At 37.8% G+C, this 16,831-nt stretch overlaps 1 protein-coding gene across 2 annotated transcripts in view; it reads right to left on the bottom strand.

Annotated features, from left to right (window-relative positions):
• The window catches only part of pcyt2 (phosphate cytidylyltransferase 2, ethanolamine), a 65,346-nt gene that overhangs the window by 5,810 nt on the left and 42,705 nt on the right, over positions 1 to 16,831 (bottom strand). For both annotated transcript variants that reach the window (XM_043714991.1, XM_043714992.1), the window contains 6 exons: positions 13,156 to 13,294; positions 11,855 to 11,937; positions 11,099 to 11,176; positions 10,899 to 10,964; positions 5,237 to 5,302; positions 951 to 1,039 (listed from right to left, as the gene is read on the bottom strand). In XM_043714991.1, coding sequence (XP_043570926.1) covers positions 951 to 1,039; positions 5,237 to 5,302; positions 10,899 to 10,964; positions 11,099 to 11,176; positions 11,855 to 11,937; positions 13,156 to 13,294 — 521 coding nt within the window. The remainder of the gene's footprint in view (positions 1 to 950; positions 1,040 to 5,236; positions 5,303 to 10,898; positions 10,965 to 11,098; positions 11,177 to 11,854; positions 11,938 to 13,155; positions 13,295 to 16,831) is intronic.

The raw sequence follows: 16,831 nt of genomic DNA, 5'->3' as shown, positions 1-16,831 counted from the left end.
CTCATCTTTACATAGGCCGTCCTCTTCCCTTTAACAAGGGATTCCGATTCCTTATTAAACCACGGCTCCCTCACACGACCCTTTCCTCCCTGCCTGACGGGCACATACTTATCAAGGACACTCACTAGTTGCTCCTTGAACAAGCTCCACATATCAATTACGCCCTTGCCTTGAAGCTTACTTTTCCAAGCCACACATCCCAAGTCATGCCTCACCGCTTCATAATTTCCCTGCCCCCAGCTATAACTCTTGCCCTGTAGTGCACACTTATCCCTCTCCATCACTAGAGTAAAAGTCACCGAATTGTGGTCACTGTCCCCAAAGTGCTCATCTACCTCTAATTCTAACACCTAGCCTGGTTAAGCAAAACCAGGGAGAGATTTTGAGCCGTGGGGCTGAGCTGGATCTTTCAAGTTAATAAAGTAAACATCTTGGGAGGCTTTTGAGTTTTTTTATTTAAAAAGGTTGAAACTATAGAAGCAGCATGAATGGTTGGAGTCAGACTCCCAAAGAACTAGGGTTTTAGTTGAACTTTCACTAGTTGCTGGGTTTTGAAGCTGGTTGCGGAAGCAGCTATATCTTTCTGATACAGCTAAAAGCTTGGGTTCTGTCTCACATGCAATTCTGACAGCAGAAAATCAGTTTTATTGATTTTGTCTTTGTCAATTGTGTGTTTATGGGACATTACAATAGTGCTATTTAGTAGTTAAATAATCTATTATTCTGTTTGGTTTTCTAAGAGTTAAAGTTATATCAATTCTTCTTTCCTTTGCTTGTATTTTAACTGGATTAAAGTGTGTTTTCCTTAAAGAAGAATCGTGTGACTAACTGAATTACATCTGGAACATAGCACCTTACATTTGCTTTCAAAATAAACACTTGGGTCGAGGCTATCATCTTGATATATTTGCAGGGAGTATGGTCCACTCAAAACAAAATAGTTTTCCCACCTGTTCTTGATTATTCTTTGAACAATGTGGTCCGTAGTGAGATCATTCCCACTATTGATGGATTTGAAGATGTTGCGCCGTTTAGGCTCCTGCAAGAAAAGTAAAATGTGATGAACAACTTGAACACTCAAGAAATAGGTAAAACAATTAAGAATTTAAAAATAATGAAATTTTTGCTTATGTTTGTTAAAACTACCACTTGACATCTTCACTCCCTTTAGAATATCAAGCACTCAAAACCTCTTGCAATTTTCTCAGGTGGCAAAAAATGTCTGCAGCAATATTAAAGAAACGTGGCCTGGATCAAGATGTTTAGGTTTAAAAGTGAATCACTGATTTGATTGTGTGAACTTGAATGAAGGAATATGCAATAAAGTAGAAGGTCAGCCTGTATAAGCACTTCTTTGCACATCCAGTCAAAATGTGGAACATGGTCCAGGAATTTGAAAAGAATAAAATTACTTAAGATACAGATTCTTGCCTACATAAATGGAACATCAGTAGTAAAAGCCACATTACATATTTAGCTCATATTTAGCCCAGTGAAGACATTACTGACAGTTTATCCCAGATTTTGATAGATATGCAAGGGAAGCTGCCTTTGTGACTGCCAAAATTAGCAGTACTCTTAATACTAGATTTCGCCAATTGCTTAAGGTGTATAAATAACCAATACGTGTTCTTAACATATGTACGATGTTGAAGTGGTCCTTCCATAGGAATGCAGAGTGCAAAGAAGTGCTAAATAAAGTCTAGCCATATCTGGTGATTTTGCTTTTTAAAAAAAGGGCAAAATGCTTGGCTTTGAGTTGGAATGAGTAATGAAGGATGCAAGAGCAAACGTTTGTTCAAATATGCTCCGCATGGATTTAAAGGGCTTAAAAATAAGTGTTCAGAGACCACCTTAGAAAGCTCATTCCAAAGTCAAAAAGTTTCAAACTCCTGAATGTGATACTGCGATTGTCTACAATACTGCTGAAGCTGTCGATTCCTCAATCACTCCTTGGTGCCAATGAGGTCCTTATCCCCAGTAAGACACTTACTTTCTTCCATTCTCTACTCTTGATGTACCACTAAGTGGCGCCACATGGCCTAGTGATTGCAAAAGCAACTCAGCTAATCACACTTGCCATATCCCTGCAATTTCTTTCCCTTTCTCTATCTCAGGGAAGAATAAAGGCAGAACGAGGAATAAGAGCTGAAACTTTTTTTGTGACAAGGAATTAATTGGTCATGAATGTTAGTTTTTTTTTAAAAATGCAACTTCAAGTGAATGAAATTAGAAATAATGGTTTGGACACTCCAGTGGACAGACAGCTGTTGGACCACCTTGGACTGGAGTTGCATCTCAAGACCATGTGGTATTCTTGACACATGACTCTAAAGGGAACTGCCCAGGAAACTATAACTGCTGATAAGCAATTCTCCTAAGGCTCTACAAATCTTCCACAGAAAGAAATTAACTTCAAGTCAGAGACATCGGGGTTCCAACTCACCTAAGCTTAATAGTTACCCTGGACAAGGTTTGAGAATTAAAAATCTACTCTAGCTTCTGCACAGCTACCTAACAGAACTTCAGACACTCAGCAGACCTCCCAATTATGAAGTCCCCCAACCTTGCCAGAGTGAAGCAAACAAAATACTTCCTCTTGTAATATCGAAGTCATTTGTTTTCCTTTTATCTTCTATTATCACCCAAGACTGTTGGCGAAGGTTGTGTAGGTAAAAGTCATTAATCAAGTCATGATCAGATTGAATACTGAAGACCTGATGGGTTGAATTTTTAAGGAAAATAGTCACTCCTGGGACTTAGACATTGCTACTTGGCCATCATTTGTTGCCCATCCACAGGTGCCCATGAGAAGGTGCTGGTGAGCTGCCTTCTTGAACCACAGCAGTCCACGTCCTTTAGATGGACATCATAGTGACTGATACAATTAAGTAGCTAGCTGGGCCATTTCATACAGTAGTGGAGTGTCAACCTCATTGCTGCAGGCCAGGAATCACAGGCAGGCCAGACCAGGTAAGTATGGCAACTTCCCTCTCTGAAGGACTGAGTGAGCCAGATGGGTTTTTTCCATAGTAACCATTCCAGATTTAAAAAACTGAATTCAAATTTGAATCCAGGCCACGAGAACATCAGCTGAGTTTATGGATTAGCAGTGCAGTGATAATAGCACAAAGCCATCACCTCCCCTACTTGTGTTCTAGTGCATTTGCATAACATCACAAAATTCATTTCAACATTTCAGGATTCAATGCAATTCATAAATGCAACACATGGGTAATATTTCAAGGTCATCTCTTGGTACAAACTGAATGTATCCTTCAGTGTACAAACTTGATTTGCCTTTTAGCAGCTCCTGGGCATAAAAAGGGAGCATCTCAAATTCACAAGAACTTGAATCCATGCCTTTAAAGTAAAAAAAAAAGGCTTAGCGATGTGCAGCTTTTTCCTTTATCCTGTATTTGTTCTTAACAGCTGCAACATCAGCATACTATTGCTGTAAACAAGTAAACTTGCATTTTTATTACAAAAAAGTCTCGACAACTTAATCTTTAAAAAATCATGAAAAAGGTGTTGACAATGTATTTCTGATGAAGGACTTTTGCCTGAAATGTCGATTTTACTGCTCCCTCGGATGCTGCCTGAACTGCTGTGCTTTTCCAGCACCTCTAATCCAGAATCTGGTTTCCAGCATCTGCAGTCATTGTTTTTACCTAATATACATATAGCTCTCTGTGGATCATGGCTAATTAGTATATCAAAAAGTTGCAACAGCAAAGCTAACTACAAAATTAGCAACTACCTTCTCTTAACATACTAGATGCTATGCCAATAAATCTTTCTGATCAATTTTACAGACAGTTTGTCAATACCCAGTATTTGATCATTCATGTCTTATGTGCATGATGCATACAGTGGTGGAATGCAGATGATCATTGTTAATAAATGGTGTTTATATTAGATTCACAATTACCCTTAGAAACTAGCACAAAATTTAAGCAGCTCAAATATTATGGTGGATTTAATGTTCTTACTAATATTGGTCAAATTTATGTGTATCTATGAGCAGGTCAAATTAGCACTCAAGATATCCCTAGATTACTACAATGATGATAAATAGCACATAAATATGCTGCTAATGCTTTCACTTAAAAGGTCAAAAATGCCGAATGAAAGAACAGGTTAAACAATATCAGATGCTTTAAAGAAATATGGTACTGATCTTGGAAAGAACAGACTTGCCCAATATGCAATTAGGCACAATCACAGATTTTATCTAAAGGGATCAAGCAGATTTGATGCTTCGAAAAAAAACTCAACCAAAATCATTAATAGGGTCAAAAGTATATGCAAAGCATCAGACATGAAAATGTAAAGCAAGCTAACATTAAATACCCAAAATGCAGGCAGCAATTGTCAATGTACCAGTTACAACTAGCAATAGCCTAGATGATAAAGAAATTCATGGAGCTGTCAAGAGTTCTTTCACCTCCAGATGAAACAGTTTACAGACCGAGGCTTCTTAACGGAAGGCCCAGATCTCCATCATTAACTGGCAAGCTATGTTATACTACCAGTCCTCTTAATCCTTTCACTAACTGATGAATCTGCAAATTTTCTCCATTTCTCACCTCCATTCAAAATTACATCCTGCAACTCATCTGAGTTGTTACAAAGTCAGCCAAGAACCCTGGCTCCATCTGCTTGGTTGACAACCCACTGTGGGCTGGTGCAAAGCTGGCTGCTGGTTCCTGTCAATTACTGATAAAGATATTCCAGGCTTTCTAGCACTCTACTCCACCACTGCCCTCTGCCCCTCAAAGATGATTTTTAAACAGGTCAGAATCCTCAACCAGCAGCTGGTCAAAATGCCAACAGTGAAGACAACAGTTTCCTGTTTGGTGATAGCAGGCTAGCTACAATGACTGCACCTCAATGCCCACTCAGATTCATCTCATGAGGAGCAGCACAAGTGTGATTTGAGGAGTTGGAACAGTGGGCATGGGAGAAATAATCTGACTGGAGGAGTAGCTCAGTCTCTCCCATGCTAACTTCTCCAATCATTGTTCCAGTCAGTTCTCATTCTCACTAATTGATAGAGTTGAGGCTTGTTTTAAGCATTGTACATTAGATGAGCCCTTAAGGTCTGAACATTATTTAATTTATCTGATTTCTAGGGTGACAAGCAGATATTCTTCAAACAAGGAATTTCTCATTCATGCAGCGCTTGTAATAAGTATTATCTTTATAAAGAGTTCAGATGCAAAACTTAACTTACAGCATATGGGTCTGAACCATCCTTATCAGCGATAACTTCTGTCTTTCCGTGACAAACTAAATCAACCTGGAAAAAAAATACCATTAGCAAACAGTTCACAAAGCTCATTCATCACTTCATACTGAATAGATTAATGAGTAACAAAAAACAGTTTGGATATGGCTTAGCTTCAAGGTTCAAGTTCTTTGATGTCAGTAATCATTTCATTCCCCCTTAAACATCAGAAACAGAACAAAATATTTTCAGATTATTGAAGTGGCTGTACATTTTAAATGGGATTTTTAACATTCCATTTCAGCCTCTTTCCTGAAGATTTTAACCCTTGTGCAAGGGTACTGGTTGACCTCATATTACCAATTGATGATCATTTGATCATAGGAACTGTTGGCCAGCTAAGCACCTCAATATCAAAAAAGCATCTTAATCTGCACATTGAACAGATGTGGACAATAAATGTTATTTAATAATGGCCAGGTGCAGGATGATCTCCACAAACTGATGGCACAATGGCTCAGCTGAAAACAACATAGCAGAGAACTTAATTCTGAGTAAGGGCCCTCCTGTGGTACAGTATAGTGCCCTTAGCCATGGACTCAGTCCCAATGGGTCCAGAGATACTTAAGTACACTCCAGAACAAGTTGATTAGAAAAAAAAAGGTTAATTCTGTTAGAAGGGCCATTGATCTGAAATATTAAAATCTTATTCTTCCATCTGTTTGACCTGTTGAATATTTCCATGATTTTCAGTGGAATTTTAAGGTTTAATTTTAAAGCAATTTGAATTTAATAGGACCAGGATTCTCTACACAATAAACTGAATCATTTCCTGACCAACTATCAAACACCCACGCTGTCATTCATATTACAGACAAGGTACATTTTTAACAGGGAGAATTATTAAAATAAACCTAGAGTTAAATTTAATGAAAACTGATTTTACTTTCTACCCTCCCTTTCTCTCAAACATGTGCCCACCCACCATAGTAAATGTTCAGGGGTATCAGAAAACTACCACTATACAGTGTTGTATCTCAAAGTACAATATTAAGGTTTATCAATACAATGAGATAATTGCCCAATTTGAATTCATTGATATAATTTATCTTTTTGGTACTGAAGCATTAGAAATATTCTATTTATTCTGACTTTCATTCACAATTTAAACAAGTGGTTACAAGTGATCAAGTAAAAACCAATGGTCCCGCTTGGGTAAATTAGCAGAAAAAAAGCAATGTGAATCATTAAAGTCAATACGTAACTGCATCAAGTAATTCGAAAAGCTAACATAATGGCATAATTTATTGAAAAGGGAATCAAGTACCAGTTTGAGGTGGTCATGCTTCAGCTTGACAGGATAACAGCAATATCATATCAGGAGTACTGTGTACATCACTGGTCTCCTTATTCAAGAAAAGGATGTAAAATGTGTTGGGTTGTAGTTCAGAAAAGGCTGATTTAACTAATATCTGGAATAGTCAGGAGAGTCTTGAGATAAATTCAATTAAGGCTTCCAAAAGAGAATAGTATGACCTAAATAAAAAAAACATTGCAGGACCACATGGCAAAGACAATTGGGAGAGGAGTTGTTCAGAGTTGTAGAGCTGTACAGCATAGAAACATATCCTTTGGTTCAACTCATCCATACCAACCAGATATCCTAAAATCAATCTAGTCCCATTTGCCAGCATTTGGCCCTGATCCCCCTAAACCCTTCCTATTCATAAGCCCATCTAGATGCCTCCTCCACTTCCTCTAGCAGCTCATTCCATGCACACACCACCCTCTGAAAGAGTTGCTGCTCAGGTCCCTTTTAAATCTTCCCTCCCCTCACCCTAAACCTATATCCTTTAGTTTTGGACTCCCCTACCTCGGGGAAAAGACCTTGGCTATTCATCCTATCCATGCTTCTCATGATTTTATAAACTTCTATAAGGTCACCCCTCAACCTACACTACGCCAAGGAAAACAGCCTCAGCCTCTTCAGCTTCTCCCTATAGCTCAAACCCTCCAACCCTGGTGACAATACCTGTAAATCTTTTCTGAACCCTTTCAAGTTTCACAACATCCTTCTTATAAGCAGGGAGATCAGAAATGCAAACAGTATTCCAAAAGTTGCCTAATCAATGACCTGTGGAGCCTCAAAATGACATCTCAACTGCTCTACTCAATGCACTGACCAGTCAGCATGGACTGTGATAGAAAGAATATGATTCATATTGGTTTTGAACTAATGATTTTTGGGTTTTAATGATCAAATTGCAGGTATTTCTGTAGGCATGATGAATTGCTTTTAAAAATCATGAGAAACAGTTTAGAGATTTGTTTACATTCAGGTTTTTTTTAAGAAAGAGAAATGAACAACAAACAGCAGTGGATTAGGTCAGTATTGATTTATTTTGGCTAGGGGAAAATACACATAGCTTCTGGGGGGTGGGGTGGTGTCTTCAGTTTCACTTTAGGAAGCTTGCATAAGTCTGACATGAGATACAGGAAAGCAGGGGTCACCGTTTGGAGAGTTTTCTATAGGCCTCGGAACAGTTCCAGAGATTTAAAGGGAAGAATAGCAAAGATGATTCTCAACAGGAGCAAGAGTGACAGGGTAGTTCTTATGGGGGACTTTAACTTCCCAAATGTTGACTGGGAATATTATAGTTCAAGTACTTTAGATGGGTCAGTTTTTGTCTGTTATGTGCAAGAGGGTTTTCTGACACAGTATGTAGAAAGGCCAACAAGGGGCAAGGCCGCATTAGATTTAGTACTGGATAATGAACCTGGCCAGTTGTTAGATTTGAAGGTAGGTGAGCACTTTGGTGATAGTGACCACAATTCAGTTATGTTTACTTAAGCTATGTAAAGGGATAGGTATAAACCGGAGGGCAAGAGTGCAGCTTGATAGGGGGGAGGCAATTATGATATGATTAGACATGATTTAGGATGCGTAGGATGGGGGAAGGCTACTGCAGATGATGGGCACAATGGAAATGTGGAGCTTATTCAAGGAATAGCTACTGCGTGTTCTTGATAAATATGTACCTGTCAGACAGGCAGGAAGTTGTCAAGTGCAGGACCTGTGATTTACTAAGGAAGTTGAATCTCTTGTCAAAAAGGGAGGTGGCGGTTTATGTTAGGATGAGTTGTGAAGGCTCAGTTTGGGCAATTGAGAGTTACAAAGTAGCCAGGAAAGACCTAAACAGAGCTAAGATGAGTGAAGGGACATGAGAAGTTGTTGGCAGATAGGATCAGGGAAAACCCTAAAGCTTTTATAGGTACATAATGGATAAAAGAATGACTAGAGAAAGATTAGGGCCAATCAAGGGCAATCGTGAGAAGTCATGCGTGGAGTCAGGGGGATAGGGGAAGCGCTAAATGAATATTTTTCGTCAGTATTCACAGTGGAAAAAGACAATGTTGTCGAGGAGAATACTGAGAAACAGGCTACTAGACTAGATGGGAGCAATGAGGTGGTATTAGAAATTTTGGAAAGTGTGAAAATAAATAAATCCCATGAGCCGAATCCTATCTGAGGATTCTCTGGGATGCTAGAGAGGAGATTGTTAAACTTTTGGCTTTGATATTTATGTTGTCATTGTCTACAGAAATAGTACCAGAAGACTGGAGGATAGCAAATATTATTCCCTTGCTCAAGGTGAGTAGAGACAACCCTGGTAATTATAGACCAGTTAGCCTTACTTCAGTTGTGGATAAAGTGTTGGAAAAGGTTATAAGAGATATGATTTCTAATCATCTTGACAGAAATAAGTTGATTAGGGATAGTCAACATGGCTGTAAAAGGTTTCACAAACCTTCATGAGGTCTTTGAGAAGGTGATCAAACAGGTGGATGAGGATAAAGCGGTTGATGTGGTGTATATGGATTTCAGTAAGGCGTTTGATAAAGTTCCCCATGATAGACTACTGCACAAAATACGGAGATGTGGGATTGAGGGTGATTTAGCAGTTTGGATCAGAAATTGGCTAGTTGAAAAAAGACAGAGGGTGGTGGTTGATGGGAAATGTTCATCCTGGAGCTCAGTTAGATGGGCTTCAGATTGGTTTTACAGGGCGGTGCAACATCGAAGGTCAAAGGGCCTGTCCTGCGCTGTAATGTTCTCATTAAGTCCTGGCTGAAACTGGATGTATATGACAGGAGTTTCTCCTGAGAAGGGCAAGTGGTGTAGGTCAGTGTAAAGGAGTTTAATTAAATGTTCTAGAACAGAACCGGTTTGGATGCAAACCTGAAGTTATTGTGACTTGTGAAAGTCTAATCTCAGTTGTATGGAAGGTCCAGGAACAGCTCATCAGATTCTCAAAATTGAAGTCGCAGTTAAAGTTAAGCCCTATTGTTGTGAAAGGGAAAGGAATCTTTGATGTGAGCACTGTAAAGTGTTGTTTAAGAGTTTAATGCAATTGTATTTTACCATGTTTCAGATCTTTAAGCTCCTGCGATATGTAAATAGTTTGGTTGATTCTACTTAACTTCTTTCGCTTAATAATTTGTTTGTGAAACCTTAAATCATTTTGTCAGGCTATTTCGTTACAAATGAGCAAAAGCTGGCTTTACAACAATTTTAAATAGATGCAGATTTGTGAAAACAGATTTTCATTTGTTCTCCTTTCACTCTCTCAACACCCCCGCCACCATTGCTCTGTGATATTATTACGACACAGGGTAAATTCGTCTGCTAATTTAAAGCAGCCACACAGAAAAGATTCCCCCATGCTGTAATCTGTTACAATTTAAGAGGCAAAAGAACTACCCCAAAGTCACTATTTAAAGTAAAAATTTATGAACTTTAAATTTTAAGTCTAGCAGAATATTAACAACTATTTACAACTCCCTTCTCTTTAAACCTATTACCTCCCCCCTCCAAAATACTGGTCCCATAAAAAAAAAATCAGAATTACGATTTAAAAAAAAAGTCACGTTTCAAAACCAGTCAGCTTTGCTGAGTTTCTTCTTTAGATTTTCTTATGAGAATCTTTCTCCAGGTTGGTTCCAATGTTTTTATCTGTGCACACCCCTTCTCCAGACAGGTGCCTCTCAGAAAGGTCTTACTGGAAGCCAACGTCTTGGTCTTTTGGCAGTTCTCTTTGCCACTCTGACTAACTGATCAAAATGTCTGATATTTATACCCCTAAACATCAGAGCGTTTCATTTGTTTTAATTTTATCAAAATATTAAGTTCAAATCTGATTGGAGTTTGGTACCATAGGACATAATTTAAACTTGCCGAATTTGAAATTTGTTTTTGTCTCACAGCAACTAAGTTACTACTGGCTGTTCGACGAAATGTTACATTGTTACCTTGTTCAGAACACTGTGCTGTGTCAGGTAGTTTTGCTGGCTTTTCAACTCTCAAAAAGCTACAGTATTTCTCTACACCTTCAGAACAATTTCATACCATTAGTGTTTGCTAATGTTATGAACAACAATATCTTAAGAAGTGCGAGAAGGCGAGTCAAGTATTTGGGCAGGAATTTTAAAATATATACTTGCGTTTGTTTTGTAGGAACACAAGTTGTGTTTGAACAGGATTTACACGTTTCTGATTTCAAATATCTCAAAAGATGAGCCATCATAGGTTTGAGGGGAAATGATTACACAGTTAAACTGAAAGTTATTTCCTTACCTAATGCCCATTTTTTAGCTTGAATAATCATACCTTGAAGTGATCCAGTAAATCAGCAGTCACAGAATAAGGCGCTCCTATTACTACTTCTGATACATACTAAAAAGAAAAAAAAAACTCATTACACCAATACATAATAAGTGAATATTGAAAGTAGTTCACACATTGGAAAACTACAGAATAACTTTAAAAAGTCAATATACACAAAGTCTAATCCATCCCACTTCACTTACTCTGCAGGCCAGTACACTTAGTGTCCTTTCATGCACATTCATTATTGGGTAATTCTTTCCTTTGTATTGATTCACTTCCTACAAAAGAAGGATGTTGAATAAAAATAATCAATGCTCAATTTCAAGCTTTCACTGAACATAAAACATACACCTATAGTTAAATGGTTAATCCTACAAGTACTTCAGTCATGCTGGACTAACAAAGCAAAAATGGAAAACAAAAAACATGAACACTGACGATAAAATGACAGCTAGACACACCACTCAAAAGGAAGACAAGGAAAACACAGCCCAATTGTAAATTACAAATGAGTATACATATACCTAACTTGACTTAACCTACATTAAAACTTGTTTAAATCATGCAGTTTGATTTTTACACCTGACAGAAGGGCAAAAACCATGTTAGTGGAAGTTACTATTCCACAAATAATCTTCCATTGTTTAATTGTGCAAGTATCAATATGCTTGTAGAAAATAATTGTGATGTTGCAACTTGAGCTTACATAATATACTTCCTTTCTGTACCAGAGTCAAGCTACATGAAAATGGCAGATTTAAACCTGTAACAGAATTGTGTTGAAGTACTCACACTACCTAGGCTCAAGCAGATGTCCTAGTATTCCAAACAATGAACATAGTGATTACAAAACAAATGAAAACCATACATGCATAAAGTTTTCACCACCTCTTTCTAGAAATTAATCACAACTTTAAACAGGTAAAGATGATAAAATTGAGTAAGTTACAACCTACCTGGTCAAAATGCAGACCAACAATAATATAAGGTCTTTCTGCCAACTTGTAGACATTTTCTAGGAAGTCTACATGACCAATATCTTTTCAAATTGTAAAGGAATGACAATCAATAGACATGATTTGGAGGTGCTGGTATTGGACTGGAGTGGACCAAGTTAAAAATCACACCACCAGTTTGGAAGTACTAGCTTTCGGAATGCTGCTCCTTTGTCAGGTAGCTAGCGGAGTAGGATCATAGGACAATTTATAGCACAAGATCATAACGTCATACACTGATGCAATAAATTGAACAAACTTGGACTGCTGTTAAGTCTGGTATCTTTTAAAATTAGCTGCAGGTTTTGATTCATTAATATGTAAATCCCAGAACATCTTTAAGTTTTATCAGCTGCTAGAGAAAGTGGTGGAGGCTGGTACAATTATAGCATTTAGAAGGCATCTGGATGGGTACATGAATGAAAATGGTTTAGAGGAATATTGGCAAAGTGCTGGCAAATGGGACTAGATTAATTTAAGATATCTGGTTAGCATGAACAAGTTGGACCAAAGGGTCTGTTTCAGTGCTGCACATCTGACTTAAAGTCACATTCCCAAGATAACTTAAGGTTTTTTTAAAAAAAAAGTGACATCTCAGCTCAGACAATGCTTTGAAAGGTGTAAGGTTAGAATCTGCATGTATTCCAATTTTGAGTCAGACTGGTTCTATTTCTAAAGTAGGAATTTATAAAATGTCACATGGATTGTCATTCCTTTAAAAAGCACACAATGCATCTGCAAATGCAAATTTTATAATCCATGTGATATCTTATAAATTCCTACTTTGGAAATAGAACCAGTCTGCTTCAAGACTAGAATATCTTCAAACTGATAAAGATCATACTGTAGGGAATCTAATTTAACCTAACCTCTCACGTTTAATGCATGGTCTGAGCAGAGATATCACTTTTATGTAAAACCTTAAGTTATCTTGGGAATGTGACTTGAAAGAAGTCTGGGATTTACATATTAATGAATGGAAACCTCCAGCCCATTCTAAAAGATGAAAGACTTAACAGCAATCTAGGTTTGTTCAATATATTGCATCAGTGTATGACACTATGATCTTTTGCAATAAATTGTGTCCTACGATCCTACTCAACTAGCTACCTGACGAAGGAACAGTGCTCTGAAAGCTTGTACTTCCAAATAAACCTGTTGGACTATAACCTGATGTTACAAGATTTTTAAAATTAATACACTTTATATACTACAGAACAGAGAAGCTTTAACATCAACAAAAATTAACTTAATAAGGATACGGAACAAGTCAAATGCTCCTGCCACGTAAATTATAGAGTCATTTGGTTCAGGCTCTTTTCCAGAAGCAAATTGAATAATTTTTTGGGAAGTCTGCAAAAATTGAGATACTCCAGTCCAGGGGCTGTGACCTTTCGGCCCCTTTCAAACAAAGAGGAAAAAAAACATTTTAAGATGCGTGCAATGACTTTATATTGTATTTATATAGCTTTTTGTTAAATCAGAAAACAAAATGATACATCATATACTTTAGCTCTAGACCTTGCAAGCAAAGTTAACCTTTATTAGGCTATATTGGGATAATTACTTAGTGTAAATCTCAATGAACCAAAGGGGCTATGGATCCTTGCATTCAACAAAGATACAACCTTTCTCATTTGATTTTATTAGGGAGTCATTTTAAATAGTTAAATTTTGGAATGAAGTGTCATTTAGCACAAAACATTTGATCAACATTACATTAAAAACAAATGAGTTAACAAAATATTGACAAATGTACTAAAAAGATCAAACAATTCTTCATTCTTGGTGTATATTCAGTACCACATCTAATTTGTTCACACCTTGCCAAGATTTATGAACAATCATTCAAAAATAAACAGGTTTTACGGATCACATTTATAGCACAAACTCCCACTCTTTATTTAAGCTAAAAGTCTTCTGTTAAATGCCTCTGACATTTTGGGATAGAATACTTCCAAGCCTCTGCGCGATTTATTCTCTGAAAGGCTAAAAAGCTTACGTGACTGCAAGACAACTTCCAGAGTAGTTTTTTCTTTCCAACTAAGCTTTAATTTAGCACTTACCTTAGGGAATGTTTACAATCAGTTCTATTTCAAACAAAGGAAATTATTGATCAAAATCTACATCTTAAAGTTCCTCTAATTTGTTTAGGGTTTTCTTAGCATCCTATCTATGCAACATGATGGTTGTGCAGCAAATTAAAGTAGTTTGCAATTCATTTGTCATCCTTCTTGCTGGTGAGAGCAATTTGTGACAGGCAGGTTTTGCTTTAAATTGCCAGATGAAAGGCGGCTATCAGACATTGGTACAAGTTGGTTCTGTTATTGTCACCCATTACCAAGCAGATGATCATGGTGGTGTATCTTCAGTCTTCCACCAGTATGGCCAAATGCTAGAAACAATGTTTAAGGACTTCGTACCTTGCTTACAAGTACCCTTTATGCATATTTTTGGGCATCTGAATCCAGTTGCTTCACCATAGTCACAAGTTGTCACGTTTCATAATGTTCATCATATTAAAAACATAGGCCTCAACCCAACATATGCATCCCAGGATTTAGTTTAAAATGTTGCTCATTGCACTTTTTAGGAATCAGGAAGCCTGATATCTGCTTTGTTTACTAAAGTAAAAAGTTCTGTGCTAACAGACAGATGGGTTTTTGGTGAAAGCCAAAGTAGCAGAATGTTAACTCCTTCCATCAATGAGTTATTGAGTGAAACCAGCACAGCCTGGCTAAATGACCACAGTTCACTGATACTTGTAGTCAGGGAAAACAAGTTACAGGCATGGGGAAAAAAGTGTTTGCAACTGGTTTGTGTGCGACATTAATATGGAGGTGGTGTCTTTATCAAAAATACATTATATTTTTATCCTGGTTTGCTGTCTAGATTGATTGTAGAGATCACCATGCTACCAAATAGATAAATGCCTTCCAAATCTGCAGGGAAGGAAAATTTCAAGAACATAAATACGATGATATCAGTGGGGCTAAGACACAGCACTGTTTCACTCCATTCTGGTCACCAAAACAGTCAGAACTGATGTCCTCGATACATACAGTGCAGTGCATGTTTTTGTGGGAAGACTCCTAGACCACTGATTGAAGAATAATTTACTGAAGTGTACGAAAAGATGATACATGGAGGTATATCCTATTTCTTATATTCCTCTTGTAGCTGAAGGTGATCATGTTTGCTATAGATCAAGCAGCATAGAAATGACAGTATAGTCAGAAGCACAATCTGGAAGTTGGAGTCATAGACTTGTACAGCATAGAAACACACCTTTTGGTCCAACATGTCAGTGCCAAATATCCTAAGGTGATCTAGTCCCATTTAACAGTGTTTGGCCTACATGGCTTTAAACCTTTCCTGTTCGTGCACTGGTTCAGATGCCTTATAAGTGTTGTAACTTTACCCATCTACACCATCTCCCCTGGCAGCTTGTTCCATTCATGCACCACCCTTAAACATAACCCAAAAGAAACCCATACCAGTGATGCCAATGATTGAGATGGCCCTATGGTTATCACGACCTTTGTATTTATAAACTAATAATATTTGTAAAGTGATGCTTTTTGCAACACATGTTCTGTAAAATGGATCCCATCTCCTAAGAGGAGTGATTATCAAAATGTGGTAGATGGCTTTCTGTGGCTTAAGGAGTGAGTTCAGCCTGAATTCAATTTTATTTTTTGAAACTGTACAAACAGATGGAGATGGGGAACGAGTTATACTAAGCACATACAGAAACTTCCTTATCAGATGACTTTTCAGGTTAGAAGAGACATTACACCACACTTCTGGAAACGAAGCAAAAGTAGGTCCCTTGAGCTATTCTTTTGGTGGACTCAGCTCCACTTACCCTTCTACTCATAACTCTCAATTCCTTTACTGTTTAAAAATCTATCTTTGCCTTAAAACTTACCAGGGTAGCCTCAACTGCTTCACTAGGCAGGGAATTCCTAAGGGTTCATAGCCCTTTGTGTGATTAAGTTCCTCCTCAACTCAGTCCAAAATCTGCTCCTGCTCTCACTATTTTCCTCAATATTTTTTAGTTTCTAGAGATCCATTTCTTCCTCAAATGCATTCTGACTTGCCCTCCACAGCTTTCTGTGGTAGAGTATTCTACAGGTTTACCACCAACTGAGTGATACATTGCTGCTCCCCTTAGGCTAAGTAGTAGGTCATTTGGAACGGAGATGGTGACCTCTTATTCTGGACCCCAGGGCAGAGGGGGAATAAAAAGAAATCGTCCTTACATTAGTCTGTCCAGCCCAATTAGAATTTTGCGTTTCAAGGAGATCCTCATTTTTTTCTGAACCCAAGAAAATACAGGTTCCCCCTTGAATTATTGATTCAATTTAAAGCCAAGTGGATGACTAAAGAAATTGAGGGTTTGGTTAAGAAAAAGAAGGAAGCATATGTCAGGTATAGACAGGATAGATCGAGTGAATTCTTAGAAGAGTATAAAGGCATAGGAGTATACGAGAGAGAAATCAGGAGGGCAAAAAGGGGACATGAGATAGCTTAGGCAAATAGAATTAAGGAGAATCCAAAGGGATTTTACAAATATATTAAGGACAAAAAAGGGTAACTAGGGAGAGAATAGGGCCCCTCAAAGATCAACAAGGCGGCCTTTGTGCGGAGTCACAGAAAACAGGGGAAGTACTAAGTGAATATTTTGCATCAGTGTTTACTGTGGAAAAGGATATGGAAGATATAGACTGTAGGGAAATAGATGGTGACATCTTGCAAAATGTCCAGATTACAGAGGAGAAAGTGCTGAATGTCTTGAAACGGTTAAAGGTGGATAATTCCCCAGGACCTGATCAGGTGTACCCGAGAACTCTGTGGGAAGCTAGAGAAGTGATTGCTGGGCCTCTTGCTGAAATATTTGTATCATCGATAGTCACAGGTGAGGTGCCGGAAGAC

The sequence above is a fragment of the Chiloscyllium plagiosum genome, chromosome 24 (assembly GCF_004010195.1).
Source record: "Chiloscyllium plagiosum isolate BGI_BamShark_2017 chromosome 24, ASM401019v2, whole genome shotgun sequence".
NCBI classification, from domain to species: Eukaryota; Metazoa; Chordata; class Chondrichthyes; order Orectolobiformes; family Hemiscylliidae; genus Chiloscyllium; species Chiloscyllium plagiosum.
This window is presented reverse-complemented; position numbering and strand designations above follow the sequence as displayed.